At 44.7% G+C, this 16,955-nt stretch overlaps 2 protein-coding genes across 3 annotated transcripts; one reads left to right on the top strand and one right to left on the bottom strand.

Moving 5' to 3' along the window:
* Positions 1-2,121, top strand: LOC107643776 (allene oxide cyclase, chloroplastic). Of its 2 annotated transcripts, none has more exons than XM_016347514.3 (2): positions 1-445; positions 1,372-2,121. In XM_016347514.3, the coding sequence occupies exons 1-2, from the start codon at positions 202-204 to the stop codon at positions 1,893-1,895; spliced, it is 768 nt and encodes a 255-aa protein (XP_016203000.1). In that variant the 5' UTR covers positions 1-201; the 3' UTR covers positions 1,896-2,121. The 2 variants fall into 2 exon arrangements, with proteins under 2 accessions (XP_016203000.1, XP_016202999.1); XM_016347513.3 differs by having other exon boundaries at positions 7-445; positions 1,369-2,121.
* Positions 2,122-10,786: 8,665 nt separating this feature from the next.
* Positions 10,787-12,484, bottom strand: LOC107640828 (uncharacterized). The gene is made up of 2 exons (XM_016344330.1): positions 11,852-12,484; positions 10,787-11,692 (listed from the first exon to the last, which is right to left on the bottom strand). Exons 1-2 carry the CDS (start codon positions 12,482-12,484, stop codon positions 10,787-10,789), a joined length of 1,539 nt encoding a protein of 512 aa, XP_016199816.1.
* Between the last annotated feature and the right edge of the window lie 4,471 nt (positions 12,485-16,955).

Genomic DNA, 16,955 nt, shown 5'->3' on the forward strand with positions numbered 1-16,955 from the left:
GCCAATCCACGTGGGGAACGCACAAGCGGTGTTCATGTGCACCTTTTACCATCCATGATTGATTCCCACCAAAAAATTATTATAAGGTATGATCACGTGTTAAAGTCTTAAAGAAACACAAATATTCTACAATTTCTTTTGCACTTAGAAGTCTCCCTACACAAACCATATACTTTACCAATTCCGACATTGTCATTAACTATGGCATCCATAGGTTCTCTGAAAATAATCGCTGCTCATGGATCCCAGCATGCTAGTTCTATTGTTCCTAGTTATCAAACCCAAAAGCAGGTAGGTTCCAGTTTCTTTCAGCACTTTCCAGCCAATAAAAGTTTAAAATTCTCAAGTCCCACTCAAGTACCTATACCGAGAAATTTCAAGAACACTACTATCAAAGCATTTTTCTTCAACAAGCCCAAGCAGCCGCAAGAATCTCCAAAACCAGGCAAGTGTTTCTACTTTCTATAGATCTATTTCCCATTTTTTTTTTTGGGGGTCATATGTTGACCTCTTTTACTAGCAGATATACACTTACATATTGTAAAATGAATTGCAACATTTGAACCATCAACTAGAAAAATCAATGATTATGGATTTAATACGATAAAATTACAATGGTTCATATGTTTCACTTTACTTGGATCACTGACTAGCATTTTTTAACCAAACTCTATCTACAAATTCGTAGTATTTACTAATTAGTTTGAGATAGAAACACAAAAAACTGACTTTGCATATCTTGTTTAAAATGAGAGGCAGTCAGAAATAGTGTAGTTAGATACAGAAGTATAGAACATTGTGAATTTGTGAAACAAAAATTGTCACAGTATTACCAAATATGCTTTTCTTTTTCTTATTTTCGTATTTATTTTATCTTTAATTTCCTTGTATTTTTACTTTTACACTATCCAAACACTACATAAAGAGTTAGCATTCTTAATTGGAACTCTAATAATAATAATAATAATAACAACAAAAAATATTAAAAAATTATTAAAATTTATTATTTTTTGCATCACTTATCCATCAATGTTTAAAATAATAGGCTAAAGTAAGTTGATAAATTACTAAACTAAAGAAATTAGATTAATAACTAAAAGAAATTAGATTAATAACTAAAAGTGATGGTCAAAAATAATAATTTTTAATCACTTTTTAATATAATAATAATAATAACAATAATAATAATAATAATAATAATAAATTCATTCTAAATCAACAACTTGGAATGGAGAAGATTAGACCAAATCGGAATTCAAGATATCGTATGTTCCATGTCAAATCAAATGGTCCGTGTGAGAACCTGTCGATTTGGGTTGTATCAACATTGTTCATTGATATTTATTTGTTAGTTTTTCATTGCTGTAGCAGCCAAAGTTCAAGAACTGTTTGTGTACGAGATCAACGAGCGTGACCGTGGCAGCCCGGCATACCTAAGGCTAAGCCAAAAGTCCGTAAACCACCTTGGTGACTTAGTGCCATTCAGCAACAAACTCTACTCCGGGAACCTACAAAAACGGTTAGGAATAACCGCCGGACTATGCATCCTCATCCAGCACGTGCCTCAAAAGAAGGGTGATCGCTACGAGGCCATTTACAGCTTCTACTTTGGCGACTACGGCCACATATCAGTGCAAGGTGCGTACCTCACCTACCAGGACACGTGGCTCGCTGTGACTGGTGGATCTGGAATATTCGAAGGGGTTTCTGGACAGGTGAAGCTTCAGCAACTTGTGTTCCCTTTCAAACTCTTCTACACTTTCTACTTGAAGGGTATCCCCGATTTGCCGGTTGAGCTTCTTGGAAAGGTGGTTGAGCCTTCGCCTAATGTTGAACCGTCTCCTGCTGCTAAGGCTGCTGAGCCTCATGCCTCTTTACGTAATTTCACCAACTGATGAATGATGATGCAAAAAAATTGAACTTAATAGGCTCATGGTCATACAATCAAAATTTTCTGAATCCTCCCCGAAATAATCCCTTTGTTTATGGTATTATCGTTCAATCTTCTTGTGTAAGAAGTGGCTTTTGGATGTGGCGAATGTGTTAGGTAAAAAAGTAATTGGAATTCGGAAAAATATTTTGTATGTTATTCGGGAATCAATTGTTTGAGTTTGGGTCGCATTACTGGAGTTGATTGGCATTGCGGGCTTACGCCAAACAAATACTATTTGTATTTGAAGATGTTATATAATTTTTTTTTTTAAAAAAGAAAGAGAAGCTGAGATATGATCCAGCTTAGAATATCAGCACAAGTGCAAAAGCCCAATAGACTAAAAGGAACAACATTGAAGGGGAAAAAAAAGTAGTTCATTGTCTAAGAGGGAATTCATCGTTCAAGGTTGTTGTTCGTCACCTGATGTTCTCGGGTAGTCGGATGGTGGTGAGTAGGGGAGAGGGAGAGACCTTGAGCGGACGTGGAGCGAGGGTTGAGGTGTGCTGGCGACGCCGGAGGTTGAATGGCACGCGGGGGTGGCCACCTGGAAGGACACTCCGACGATCAAGTCAGATTCCGTACCAAAGGATGGCCGAATTAGGTAAAGATGGGATGTACCTCGGGGGGAGAGCTGTCCTCTCTCCTTATATACTATGTTGGGTGGGCCTAGTGATGGCCTAGCCCATTGGTTGAGGAGCTGAGCTGTCGTATTCCACGTGGGCAGGTCATCCCGGACTTCGGGTCGGGACACCGGGCACTGCCTCGAGGATACCAACCCGAGCGATGGCGCGCCTCGGGTGGTAGGTCGGTCGGGCCCTGAGTCGGGTGGTTGGAACCGACCCGTTGAACTCCTTTGCTGGAGGTTTGGGCTTGAGTTGGGGGTGGTGCCCCGACCCGGCGGCTAATTGGGCTGGACTTGGCAGTCCGTAACAGTGCCCCCAACGCGCCAGCCTTGAGGTTGAGAACTCGTGGCTGTGCGCGTTTGTCCTACTCACCAAGGCAGCAAGCTTTCTTCTTTCTCGGGAACTCGTCGATGGCGTTTCGTGTCCCTTATGCGTGGTCGCCTCGGCCCTTGTGCTGCTTTCTTGGCTTCTGTGCTGGACATTAAATGCTCATCATTTCATTAATTTGAAATTTTGGGTGAAATGGCGAATATGCCCCTGCCTTTTGGCGCTCTTCCTCGGCAGTTACGCTTTCCTCCCCTTATTTTTATTTCGTAACCCCCTCTCCACTCTGTTTTTCCCTTTTCCCTCATCTTAATCTTTTCGCGTTGCTGCTGCTTCTGCCTCTGCTTCCACTTCTTACTGCATTAGTTCTTTCTTGCTTCCAGTGACCTTTCTCCTCTTTGGGTTTTCCAGCATCTTGCAGATTCTGCTTTCCTGGTAAGTTTTTGTGGTTTTTCCTTTCTGGTTGCCTCTTCCCTTTAGTTTTCGTGCATTCTTGTTTATGCATGCCTAGGTTTCTGCGTTTTTCTTGTTGCTTTTTCTTCTAGAGGGGGTGCCACTGGATTTTTTCTGGGTTTTTACTTGCGTTTTGGGTTAGTATAGGGGATCTAGAGGGTGATTCGTAGTTTTCATTTTCGCTTTTTATTGTTTCGAGGGTTCCCGACTTCCCGTTTTGACTAAGTGGTGTCCCCGTTGTAGGTATGGCCGAGCGCCTTGCTTTCTTGAGTCAAGCTCAGCACCCTCTAGCCGATTTTGTCGACCACTACGCCTGGGTTTCCTCCGATGTGAAGGATACCCCTTCTAGAATTACAAAGGAGGGACTCCAGAAACTGCGCCAGTCAGGGCTCTTGTGTGGAGGGGGTCCCGAGGAGGCGCTTTATCAAGTTTACGTTCCTGCTGGTCGGGAGCGCGTATGCCAGAAAAACTTGGCTTCCCCTCGAGTTGTTGATTGGTTGTGGGTTTACGAGCCTATGTTCACGACCTTGGGGCTTCGTCTGCCTTTCTCCCCCTTCGTTATGGGTTTGTTAAATCGCTGCGATGTTGCTCCGTCGCAGCTTCACCCGAACAGTTTGGCTTCCATCCGATGTTTCAAGATGGTTTGCGAGTATCTGGAGCTGCCGACTTCAGTGAATGTCTTCCTCTACCTCATCCTGCTCATGAACCCTTCTAGCCAGGGGAAGGCTAAGAAGGGATATATGCCTTTTACAGCTCAGCAAGGCCGTAGAATCTTTGGCCTTTTTGAGGACTCTTATCATGGCTTTAAGTCTACCTTCTTTAAAGTTAGGCCAGTTGAAGGTCACCAACCTTTCTGGCTTACGGCCGAAGGAGCTAGGCGGATCCTGACCTACTGGAGTTTTGGGGCGGGATCTGACTATCTAATAAAAAGTCTCTTATGATTGGCTGAGTCCAGAAGATCGCAATATTGCTGATATTCTGTTGGCCATTTTTGGTGAAAAGAACCTTAATCCCCGTATGGTTATGGGGGATCAGGAGGCCGGTCGGTTGTATGTTAGTGAGTTCCTTTTCTTTTGTACTTTTTCATGCTTTATTCTTCTATTATTCACACCTTTGCTCTCTTTTTCTTTGCTCGTAGTTTCCATCACTGGCGGAAAGAAGACCTTGGCTGATTTGATGAGCCTCATCAAGGGGGATGATGAATGATGAGCGGATAATTTATACGCTTTTTGACATTATTTTTAGTATGTTTTTAGTAGAATCTGGTTACTTTTAGGGATGTTTTCATTAGTTTTTATGTTAAATTCACATTTCTAGACTTTACTATGAGTTTGTGTATTTTTCTGTGATTTCAGGTATTTTCTAGCTGAAATTGAGGGGCTTGAGCAAAAATCAGATTCAGAGGTTGAAGAAGGACTGCTGATGCTGTTGGATTCTGACCTCCCTGCACTCAAAATAGATTTTCTGGAGCTACAGAACTCAAAATGGCGCGCTTCTAATTGCGTTGGAAAGTAGACATCCAGGGCTTCCTAAAAATATATAATAGTCCATACTTTGCCCAAGTTTTGACGATGCAAACTGGCGTTCAACGCCAGCTCTCTGCCCAATTCTGGCATCCAGCGCGAGAAACAAGCTGCAAAGTGGAGTTCAACGCCCAAACTGGCACAAAAGCTGGCGTTCAACTCCAAGAATGACCTCTCCACGTGTAGACTTCAAGCTCAGCCCAAGCACACACCAAGTGGGCCCCGGAAGTGGATTTATGCATCAATTACTTACTTTTGTAAACCCTAGTAGCTAGTTTATTATAAATAGGACATTTTACTATTGTATTTGATATCTTTGGATTATATTTTGATCTATTGATCACGTTTGGGGGCTGGCCATTCGGCCATACCTGGACCTTTCACTTATGTATTTTCAACGGTAGAGTTTCTACACTCCATAGATTAAGGTGTGGAGCTCTGCTGTTCCTCAAAGATTAATACAAAGTACTACTGTTTTTCTATTCAATTCAACTTATTCCGCTTCTAAGATAGTCATTCGCACTTCAACCTGAATGTGATGAACGTGACATTCATCATCATTCCCTATGAACGCGTGCCTGACAACCACTTCCGTTCTACCTTAGATTGAATGAGTATCTCTTAGATTACTAATACAGGGGACCGAGTCCGAGATATTGGGATCTTCGTGGTATAAGCTAGATTGATGGCAGCATTCATGAGAGTCCGGAAGGTCTAAACCTTGTCTGTGGTATTCCGAGTAGGACTCTGGGATTGAATGACTGTGACGAGCTCAAAACTCGCGAATGCTGGGCGTAGTGACAGACGCAAAAGGATAGTAAATCCTATTCCAGTACGATCGAGAACCTCCAGATGATTAGCCATGCAGTGACAGCGCATCGGATCATTTTCACAGAGAGGAATAGGATGCAACCATCGACAAGGGTGATGCCTCCAGACGATTAGCCGTGCTGTGACAGAGCATTTGGACCATTTTCCCGAGAGGATTGAAAGTAGCCATTGGCACCGGTGACATTCTTACATAAAGCCAGCCATGGAAAGGAGTAAGATGGATTGGATGAAGACAGCAGGAAAGCGGAGGTTCAGAGGAACGAATACATCTCCATACGCTTATCTGAAATTCTCACCAATGATTTACATAAGTATTTCTATCCTTCTTTTATTACTAAATTTCAAAAACTACATAACTATTTTATATCCGCCTGACTGAGATTTACAAGGTGACAATAGCTTGCTTCATACCAACAATCTCCGTGGGATTCGACCCTTACTCACGTAAGGTATTACTTGGACGACCCAGTGCACTTGCTGGTTAGTTATGCGAAGTTGTGAAGATATGTTTAGACCATGGTTCTGTGCATCCGTTTTTGGTGCCATCGCCAGGGAATCAATTTCGAACAATAATTCACAACCTGAGTAACAATTTTGCATACCAATGAGCGTGAGGATGACTCCTCGGAGACTCCTACGGTGAGTCAGGAGCAGGGAGAAACTGGGGAGGCCAGTGGTCAGGTGGACGGGGCCGACCAGGTTCAGCCAGAGAAAGTTGTTCCTCCCGAGAATGCTGCGGGACCCCAGGGTGTGGAAACGGAAACTCTTGAGGAGGATTTTGGTTTTGGTGACGAGGAGTTGAAAGTCGCGAGGAAACCAAAGAAGAGGAAGCGGGATACCGGGAAGGCGCTCTTAGTTATGGAGAAAAACTTCGATGCTGGGGGTTTCATTGAGTCCCAGTTGCTCCCTGGCACCGAGGAGTTTTTTCACGAGACCGACCTTTCCGGGCAGGCTAGGTGGATCTACCGCAGTCTTCTCCGAGCTGCTGCTATCGCCAAGAAGGTGGAGCCTCTCTTGGGCAATTATCATGCTATGGAGGTAAAGCTTCGGAACTCCCAAAAAGATCTGACGGATTCACGATCTCAGGAGGAGTCTCTGAAGACAAAATTGTCCGAGCAGGAGAAAAAGGCTGAGGAGGATGCTAAGGAGATCAACAGGCTGGTGGATCGGGATATGGCCTTGATGAAGGATCTGAACACCTCCCATGGTGAGGCTGCTGCTGCCAAGAAAATGGTTGAGGAGTTGGAGGAGAAACTAATGTTGGCAGAGAGCTCGGCAGAGGATGCTATCCGGGAGATGGCTGCTCTAAAGAAAAAGAACAAAGAGCTTGCCAAGGGGCCTGTGAGGCCGTTAAGTTGACCGAGGAAGGGATTAAGCTCCACGTGGCCGTGTTGGCTCCCGACCTTGACCTCTCCCAAGTTGGTGCTATGAAGACAGTGGAGGCTGGGAAGATCGTTGACATCCTCAAGCGCTAGATGGATATTTCCCGACTTTTATGTTCTTTTGGTTTATCTTGTAACTTGCTTTTTATTCTGGGGCCTATTATAAGGCACCCTCTGGTTGTACCGAATACTTTGTCTTTATTTTAAACTGCCATTTTGGTTATTGCTTGTTTTATTCGGGCCGTTGTGGCTTTGCTTTTGCTGTTTTGTTTGCTCGGGCCACCGCGGCCTTTTGGTTTACCGTTTTCGTGGTATTTATTATTCTTGCTGCTTGTTTGAGCCGTTTTTGTTTTTTGGTCCCTATGATTTTCGGGGTGATCAGTCCCGGGTTTCCGTTATGTCGACCGTTCGCCTTTTTCCCTCGCTTGTTATTCCGATTCAAAACTTGCGAAAAGTAAAACTTATCATATTGTTAGGATTCTGAAACAAGGAAATAATGTAATGCGTAATTAAGCAAAAGATAATAAAAGAGGAAAATGATAGGATTGATAGAAAGAGGAATATAAAGGAGAAAAAGGAAGGGTCGAGGTCGTCAGGTCGTTTCTTCGTTTTCCCTTTATAAGTAGAACTTCTTGAGGTTTGCCATGTTCCACGTTCTCGGCACCTCGCTTCCATCCAATTTTTCCAGCTTGTAGCCTCCCTTGCCGAGGACCTCTCTTACCCTGTAAGGACCTTCCCAGTTTGCGGCTAGCTTGCCTTCCCCTGGGGTAGGTAGCCTTATGTTGTTTCTTCGTAAGACCAAGTCGCCTTCTCCTAGGCTTTTTTTTAGCACTTTGCCATTGTACCTTAGGGCTATTCTTTTTTTATTGCCGCTTCTGCTAGGTGTGCCATTTGTCTTGTCCCGTCGGCCAAGTCCTTTTCGATTGCTTCGCTTCCTCCTCCGAGGAGTAACCTGGGGCTTGGTTCCCCGACCTCGACCGGGATGACTGCGTCAACCCCGTATGTGAGTCGGAAGGGGGTTTCGCCGGTAGACAATTGGGAGGTGGTCATGTAGGACCACAAGACCGAGGCTAGCTCGTCTACCCATGAGACCTTCTTTCCTTCAAGTCGCTTTTTTAATCCTTTTAGGATAACTTTGTTGGCTGCCTCTACCTGGCCGTTGGTTTGGGGGTGCTTGACTGTGGAGAACCTCTGTTCGATCTTTAGTCCCTCTAGGAACCCTTTGAACTTCTTGTCGGTGAATTGTGTCCCGTTGTCCGATATGACGGTTTCCGGGATTTCGAACCTGGTGACCACTTGCCTCCATATGAACTTTTGGCAATATGCTGAGGATATGCTGGCAAGCGCTTCTGCTTCCACCCATTTGGTGTAATAGTCTATGGCCACTATCAGGTATTTTACTTGTCCGTGTCCCGGTGGGAACGGCCCTAAGAGGTCGACTCCCCATTGGGCGAAAGGTCGGGGGGCCATCATTAAGCTGAGCTCTTCGGGTGGTGCTTTGTGGAAGTTGGCATTTTCTTGGCATTTTTTGCATTTTTTCACGAACTCCTGGGCGTTCGACATTATTGTAGGCCAGTAATATCCTACTCGAATGATCTTTCTTGCTAAAGATCTTCCCCCGATGTGGTGACTACAACATCCTTCGAGGACTTCTCTGAGGACGTAGTTCGTTTGGTCAGGGTGCAGACATTTGAGTAGGGGCTGGTGCGGCCCTCGTTTGTACAACTGTCCCTGTATGATTGTGTACTACAGAGCTTCTCTCTTAATATCTTGTGCCTCCTTCTCATCTGGGGGTGTTTCTGCATGCTCCAGGTATCGGAAAATAGGGTCTATCCACGAGAGGGGGTTTGGCACCTGGGCTGTGCACATGATGATTGCAGGTTCAGTTGCTAGCCCTTGGATTAGGGATCTGTTTCCCGTCCTGGGTTTGGTGCTTGCTAGCTTGGAGAGGAGATCGGCTCATGCATTTCTTTCTCTGAGGACGTGCTGGATTGTGACTTCTTCAAAGCTTTGGCATAGTTCTTTTACCTTTTCCAGGTATTTTTGTAGCAACGCGTCCCTAGCTTGGTAGCTGCCATTTACCTGGGAGGTGACGACTTGGGAGTCACTACTGACTTCTACCCTTGACGCCCCGACCTCTTTGGCTAGTATCAGTCCCTCTATCAGGGCCTCATATTTGGCCTGGTTATTGGAGACCGGGAAGTCGAACTTGATGGATTGTTCGTAGGCTACTCCTGCCGAGTTTTCGAGGATAATTCCGGCACCTCCGAACGTTTGGTTGGATGCTCCGTCAACGTGGAGTTTCTACCGTGTGTTCGGCGTGTCGGGAGTCTCTCATGTGACTTCCACGAGGAAATCTGCCATGGCTTGGGCTTTGATTGCTTGTCTGGGCTCATATTACAAATCACATTGAAAGAGTTCTATCGCCCATGCCATCATTCTTCCCGCCAGGTCTGGTTTCTGGAGGACTTGTCGGATGGCCTGGTCGGTTCTTAGAATGATTATGTGCCCTTGGAAGTATTGCTTTATCCTTCTGGATGAGATTAGTAGGGCGTAGGCCAGTTTTTCCAACTTGGTGTACCTCATCTCCGCTCCTTGGAGTATTTTGCTGATGAAGTATATTGGGCGCTGAGTTTTGTCCTCTTCTTGGACCAGAACTGCCACCATTGCTTGTGAGGTTACAGCCAGGTACAAGTATAGGGGCTCCCCTTCTTTAGGCTTGCTGAGTACGGGAGGTTCCGAGAGTATCTTCTTGAAATGGCTGGACGCTTCTTCGCATGCCGGGGTCCATTCGAAGGCGATCCCTTTTTTCATTAGGTTGAAAAATGGGATGGCCCTTTCTGCCGAGGCGCCGAGGAACCGAGATAGGGCCGTGAGCTTCCCGGTGAGTCGTTGTACATCCTTGATGCACCCAGGGCTCGTCATTTTGAGGACGGCTTTACATTTTTCTGGGTTCGCTTCTACCCCTCTTTGTGTTATCATGAACCCTAGGAATTTTCCTGCTTCCATGGCGAACGCGCATTTAAGCGGATTGAGTCTCATGTTGAATTTCCTTAGCGCTTTGAAGACAGCCTGGAGGTCGTCTATTAGCTTGTTCGGTTCTGCTGTTTTTACCAGGATGTCGTTGACATAAACTTCTACCATCTTGCCGATGAGATCATGGAAGACTCTGCTCATTAGCCTTTGGTAGGTGGCCCCTGCGTTCTTCAGCCCGAAGGGCATTAATTTGTAGCAGTAAATGCCCCCTGGTGTTATGAATGTCATTTTGTCCTCGTCAGGTCAGTGCATAGGGATCTGGTTATAGCCAGAATAGGCATCCATGAAGCTGAGGAAACAATATCCCGCGGCTGAGTCAACCAAGGTGTCAATGTTGGGGAGAAAAAAGGAGTCTTTTGGGCATACTTTGTTCAGGTTGGAGTAATCGACGCACATTCTCCATTTTTCGCTGGCTTTTTTGACTAAGACGAGATTGGACAGCCATGTCGAGTACTCGAGTTCCTTGATAAACCCTGCTTCTAGCAATCCTGCTGTCTGCTTGGCAACTTCTTCAGCTCTTTCTTGCGACATCTTCCTTCGCCGCTGGGCTACCGGTTTGGCATCAGGCTTTATGGCTAGCCGGTGGGACATGACCTCGGGATCCAATCCTGGCATGTCTGATGGGGTCCATGTGAAGTGGTTGCCGTTTGCTCTCACAATCTCTATAAGGGGCCCTTAAGTTCATGGGGGCAGGTTTCTATTTACGAAGGTAAACTGATCTGCCATTTTTCCTATCTGGAACTTTTCCATGTCCCCTTCTGGTTTTGGTCTTGGCTTGTCCTCCATCCTGACGTCCAAATTTGCCAGGAACACGTTGGCTGCCCTCTTAGATTCTTTCTTTAAGGAGAGACTAGCGCTGTCGCAGGTGACTGCCGTTTCTAGGTCTCCCCTTATGGAACTAACTATTCCCTTGTCCGTTATGAACTTCATTGTTAGGAACTTGGTGCATACTATAGCTGAGAATTTGTTGATAGTTTTTCTTTCTAGGATGATGTTATAGGCAGTGGAGTCTCTAAGGACTATGAAGTCTGCCATAACCCATTTTCTGGCGTCACTGGTTCCTAGGCTGATTGGGAGAGAGATCGTCCTGTCGGGTTTAATGTAGTTATTGCCTAGTCCCATGACTCCGTGTTGGTGGTTCTTGAGGTCAGATTCCCTGAGCCCCATGGCATTGAACACATTTCTAAATAGAATGTTTGAATCTGCTCCCGTGTCGACGAGGATACGCCTGACTAGTCCTGTCCCGACCATCACGGTAACTACCATGGGGGGGTCTTCGGGGAGGTCACTGAACCACTTATCTTCTGGGTCAAATGATATTGTGGGATGCTTTTTGCTGGAGGCGGGGCCATCTGTCGAGATGGAGAGTACTCGGGTGTCCCTTTTGGCTGCTGACTTGGATTTAGGGGGGCTGTCACGCCCGACCACGATGTTGACTATGAAAGTTGGGGGGTTATTGGCATCCCCTGTGGGTTCTTGCCTTGGTTTGACAGTTCGGCTTCGATCTTCCTCGAAGCATTTCCTTTCCCGCCTCCTCGGTTCTCTGATGAGCCGGGAGAATTCGCTCAGCTTTCCTTCTCTGATGGCCTATTCCAGGGCATCCTTAAAGTCGAAGCAGTCTTGGATTTTATGGCCAAACCCCTTGTGATAATCACAGTAAAGGCTCCTGTTGCCTCCCGTTCTTTCCTTCAATGGCCTAGGTCTGGATAGGATTCCCTTGTCTGCAATTTGTTTGTAGACTTCTACTATAGGCGCCGCAAGTGGCGTGTAGTTCGTGAACTTTCCTACCCGTAGGTGCTTGGGTGGCTTGTTTAGGGTGCCGTCCCTGGGGGCTTCTTTGTACCTGTCGACTTGAGGAGCCTGCCGAGCTGACGAGCCAGGGATCTGCCGTTTATTGGCTGCTACAACCTGACTGACCTCTTCATCGTTGATGTATTCCTTGGCCACGCTTTTTATTTTCTGCATGGTCCATACATGCTTGGTTGTGAGGTGCTTCCTAAAGTCTTCGTTTAGCAGGCCATTTGTTAGGCATAGACTAGCGACTGAGTCCGTGAGGCCGTCGATCTCCAAACACTCGTCGTTGAACCTATCTAGAAACTTCCTAGTCGGCTCCCCGGGCTTTTGGGTGACCCCCAGCAAGTTGATTGGGTGTTTTGCTTTGTCTATGCGCGTCGTGAACTGAGCTAGAAAGTTTCGAGATATGTCTGCGAAAGTTGTGATGGACTCTTGTGGGAGGGCGTTGAACCATCGAATTGCTGGACCGGCCAATGTTACAGGGAATGCCCGGCATCTGACCGCGTCACCTGCCCCTTCCAAGTCCATCCTTGCTTCAAAAGCTGTCATATGCTCCTGGGGGTCTTTGGTCCCATCGTACCTCATGTTCGTCGGCTTGTCGAAGTTTCTCGGGAGCCAGACCTTGAGGATTGAGGGGTGAAAGGGGGTGGCTCCCATGATAATGAGATCTTGTTGTCTCCTAGGTTTCCTTGGGTAAGTCGGGAAGTTGCTTGTGTGTGCACTTCTTCGTGCCTTGCTAGGCTTTTTCCCTGGCTGTCGTGTGCCCGGGAGAAGGATCGGGTGCGGGCGTGGGACCGGCTATCGTCGCCGTGCGAGTGGCTGACGTCTTCGTGGGATCGGTCCCTTGCCGCCAGCTCTTGCTCAAGGTTTTGTACTCTATGCCTGAGTTCTTGCATGATCTTTGCGCTGTCAGATCCCATCCCTCCGAAGGGGCGCCTTTCGGGGGTCTTGGTGTACATTTGTTGGTTGGGTTGAACGGAGGATCTCGGTTGTTCGGCAGCGCGGGCTGTCAAACTCGCCCTGCTCAAACGGTCTCCGCCTCCCTCGCGGAGCTCCTCTGAAGTGATGGGTCGCTCCATGTCTGCGCCAGGTCTCCAGAGACGGCGCCAATATTCGTCACTTGATGTTCTCGGGTAGTCGGATGGTAGTGAGTAGGGGAGAGGGAGAGACCTCGAGCGGACGTGGAGTGAGGGTTGAGGTGTGCTGGCGACGCCGGAGGTTGAACGGAATTTGGGGGGGGGGTGGCCACCTGCAAGGACACTTCGACGATCAAGTTAGAGTCTGTACCAAAGGATGGCCGAATTAGGTAAAGATGTGACGTACCTCGGGGGTAGAACTGTCCTCTCCTTTTATATACTATGTTGGGTGGGCCTAGTGATGGTCAAGCCCATTGGTTGAGGAGCTGAGCTGTCATATTCCACGTGGGCAGGTCATCCCGGACTTCGGGTCGGGACGCCGGGCGCTGCCCCGAGGATACCAACCCGAGCGATGGCGCGCCTCGGGTGGCAGGTCGGTCGGGCCATGGGTCGGGTGGTTGGAACCGACCCGTTGAACTCCTTTGCTGGAGGTTTGGGCCTGGGTTGGGGGTGGTGCCCCGATCCGGCGGCTAATTGGGCTGGACTTGGCAGTCTGTAACAGTTGTAGCTCCGTCATGTTGCCTCATAAATATATAATAATAATAGCTAGGGATAGCAATGGCTGCATGGAGCAGGAATCTTTTGTCTGCTCTCTCTTCGTTTAGTAAAAATATTTATTGTCTCCTTTTATTTTTGTTGGCCCTCTGATTATTTACACTTATATAGAAGGTTCCGAGACGGTTACTCTTAAATATCCATAGATATTAAGCTTTAAAAAATAAAAAAAATTAATATAACCATAATAAAATTTTAAAATACAATTCAATCAAATATATCAAATTAAATATAATACAAATACAAATTTCACATAATCAACATACATATAAAAAATTTTAACATATAAACTAAAATAAAATAAAAAAATTGTAACAAAACAAAATAATAATTCTTGGTTTAGGATTACTTTCATATATATATATATATATATAAAATTAAATAAAGGGTAAAGTACTTTTTTCGTCTCTAAGGTTTGAGATCAAAATCAAAATCATCTCCGACCTTTTTTTGTTATTAAAATCATCCTCAACATTACAAAACGTTATAAAATCATCCTTTCCCTAATTCTTGGACTAAAATACCCTTCATCGTCATCTCTTTTCCTCACCCTTCTCTCTCCACTAATCACCTCACCCCCACCACCTCTGCTACATCCACTGCTAACTATATTGCCATAATTTTACTCCTCACTCACCACCATAAAAGAACCAGTTCACATGATTTCTATTAGCCCCTTTTGAAATCAAAGAAATCGATCAAAATCAAGCACCACAACTTGAACAAAAAAGTCAGAGAAACAAAAGAACACTGAGAACTTGAACATTGAACCTATTAGAACTTCACCATCAATGCCATTATATTTTTCCTATTGATGATGGTGGTGGTGGTGATGCCATTTTTCTTATTAATTTTGAATCTTACCTTTGCACACATAAATCTTCCTCATGGATACAACAAAGAGGAACAACACTACAAGGGTAAGGCTCACACAAATTGCAGAAAGAGTAGGTGGCAGAGGAAACCTGATCGAAGTCCTCTGGCTTATCTCAACCTCGAGCTTCGATTCGAACAGGTCATATGCAGACTTGCCACTTTGAACAATGCCAAGATTGGTATCGCCAACAACCAAGTCCCCTCCTTCCCCCTCCCCCTCTCTGATTCTACCAATGATGCTCGACTTCGACGACCCCATCGACGAGCTCGACTTCGACGAGCTCGACTTCGACGAGCTCGACTTCGACGACCGGAACCCCAACCTTTCCCTTGACACCACCGATCCCCTCTCCTATACTAGCTACTTCTATGACCCTTTCTCCGCCTCCCTCCACCGCAGCTTTAAAACCGCTCGCAACATCCACCAAGTTCCAACCAACAAACCCATAATCACATTCTCCACTTCGTCACTGTCAGATCCAGACGAGATGATCACGCTAAGGCTAGGTTTGGCTCTGACGACCAATTTTTGAAGTTCTGAATCCGAACAACAATCCACTTCTTCAAGATCCAGATGGTGTAGATGCTTCTGGGTTCACTAGGGGTGCTAGGATTTTGTGCAGAAGTTATGGGTGGAAGAGGATAAGGGAAAAATTGTCATATAATTAATATTTTATGAGTAAATGATGATTTTATAACATTTTGTAACGTCGATGATGATTTTAATAACTAAAAAAGGTCGGGGACGATTTTGATTTTGACCTCAGACCTTAAGGACGAAAAAATTACTTAACCTTTAAATAAATTTCTCTTCGCAGAGAGATTTCACGGATTCCCTTGGAGAGGATACCTCAATCTTCGCATTCATCCTCATTTATTTGTGGGGCAATTTTCTGTTCCCGTAGAATTTTGTGGATCCATTAACTTCCCCGTAGCGGATAATCTTTGCAAATATATGCGGATGCAAAATTTTTTACCATTCCTAATAATAGCCACATCCATGGTTCAAGTTCCAAGCTATAGCTGAGCTGTGGTAACCTTTAGTGTGTGTAAGTGGACAAGTGTATGAGTATGTCAAAAAAAAAAGAGGTTATAGTTCCATGGTTGAGGCATGTGTATTAGTGGCAAATATGTTTGCCTCCTAGAAAGCCATACCAGGTTTGGACCCTAATAGTTGAAAAAGAACTTCTAATGTAGTCTGTGTAAATTAGTGTCGGCGTATGTATTGTGTATGACAAAAAACAAAAAGGTTGTGGTTTCTGTTTGAATTTTTTGCAGTGATATTAGGTTAAGAAAATATTAAGTGTTAATATTTTTTATAATATTAGTCAACTCTTTGACATAATACTTTAGTTTTATACTATTAGAGTTTATAGTTTAGGATTTAGGATTTAAAATTTAGTATAAAAATACCTTTGTTGGCTAATAATAATAAATTTTATTGGTCATATAAGATTGCTCATTCCGTTATTGCCAAAATCTTTATTTCAAGTAATTCAGATCTTTTAAAGGGTAATATATTTGTCAAATAAAATTTTAATGTCAATCCAACAAATCTTTTTTATAACTAAATTTAACCAAATTGGTCTAATAACTTATTAGTACAGCAAAATCTTTCACACTTTTTTTTTCTTTTTTATCCTTTTTCTCTTCTTCCTCTTAAAACATTTTTTTTTGTGGTTCGTTATTTGTCCCGAGGTGCTTCACCTAAACCAACGAGGGTGATTGGGCCTTGAAAGTATGTGGTCTAAGAGCTCCCAAGACATGCTCGAATGGTGCTTGGGCATAAAGAGACTCAGATGCCAAAGTCAGCAAGTCGAGTAGCGGGTCGAGGACCCGAGTTTGTACTCGATTTGAGTAGTGTGGACCAAATACTATTTTAGGCCTTAGTCATTTGAGATTCTTCCAGAGGATGCTGTAGGCATCGAGTAAATAAACTTGTAGGATCTCGAGATGTTAATTTGTGGGTGCAAGTAGGAATAGTGCCCCTAATCGAACACCGGGTAGTAGGTTACGTTGGTGTCCAAGTAATCAAGCTTGGAGTAGGAGATTGAGAATATCACCTAGGAATAATGCATTGTGCTTTCAGGTGGGAGGAGTTAGTTTCTAGATGTAGGTCAGCGGCATATCCTGAGGTAGTGTGGTTATGACTTGACATTTCAGCGTATTAGGTATAAGTCAGCAAAATCGACATGATTTGTTTGCAAGAGATCCTACCTTTTTATTGTTCTTGCGTTGTTTTAGTTTCTTTGGGAGCTGGACCATCATTTAAATCATGCAAAATTACTTAAATGCTCTCCTTCTAAAACATATATAACTTCCAAATATTTTCTCTTTTTCCATTAGTTGGTCAATATTCTGCAAATCGAAGACATTGCAATCGATGTACAAATTAATAAGAATCAAAGAAATTCTCGTCAAAGCTTTGAAGATCGAGTGCCCTAAGGTTGATCAAAGACAGCATGCCGACATACAGATGTGTAATTCAA

This window comes from Arachis ipaensis, chromosome B5 (assembly GCF_059453495.1).
Source record: "Arachis ipaensis isolate K30076 ecotype BB chromosome B5, ASM5945349v1, whole genome shotgun sequence".
In the NCBI taxonomy this organism is placed as follows: Eukaryota; Viridiplantae; Streptophyta; class Magnoliopsida; order Fabales; family Fabaceae; genus Arachis; species Arachis ipaensis.

What these genes read in the sequence shown, in the direction of transcription:
- LOC107643776 (XM_016347513.3), top strand. Translation starts at nt 202, where the DNA reads ATGGCATCCATAGGTTCTCTGAAAATAATCGCTGCTCATGGATCCCAG. An exon ending in GCAAGAATCTCCAAAACCAG is followed by an intron (nt 446 to 1,368) that starts GCAAGTGTTTCT and finishes TCATTGCTGTAG; the next exon opens with CAGCCAAAGTTCAAGAACTG.
- LOC107640828 (XM_016344330.1), bottom strand. Translation starts at nt 12,484, where the DNA reads ATGAGGTACGATGGGACCAAAGACCCCCAGGAGCATATGACAGCTTTT. An exon ending in CGCCACTTGCGGCGCCTATA is followed by an intron (nt 11,693 to 11,851) that starts GTAGAAGTCTAC and finishes GCCCTGGAATAG; the next exon opens with GCCATCAGAGAAGGAAAGCT.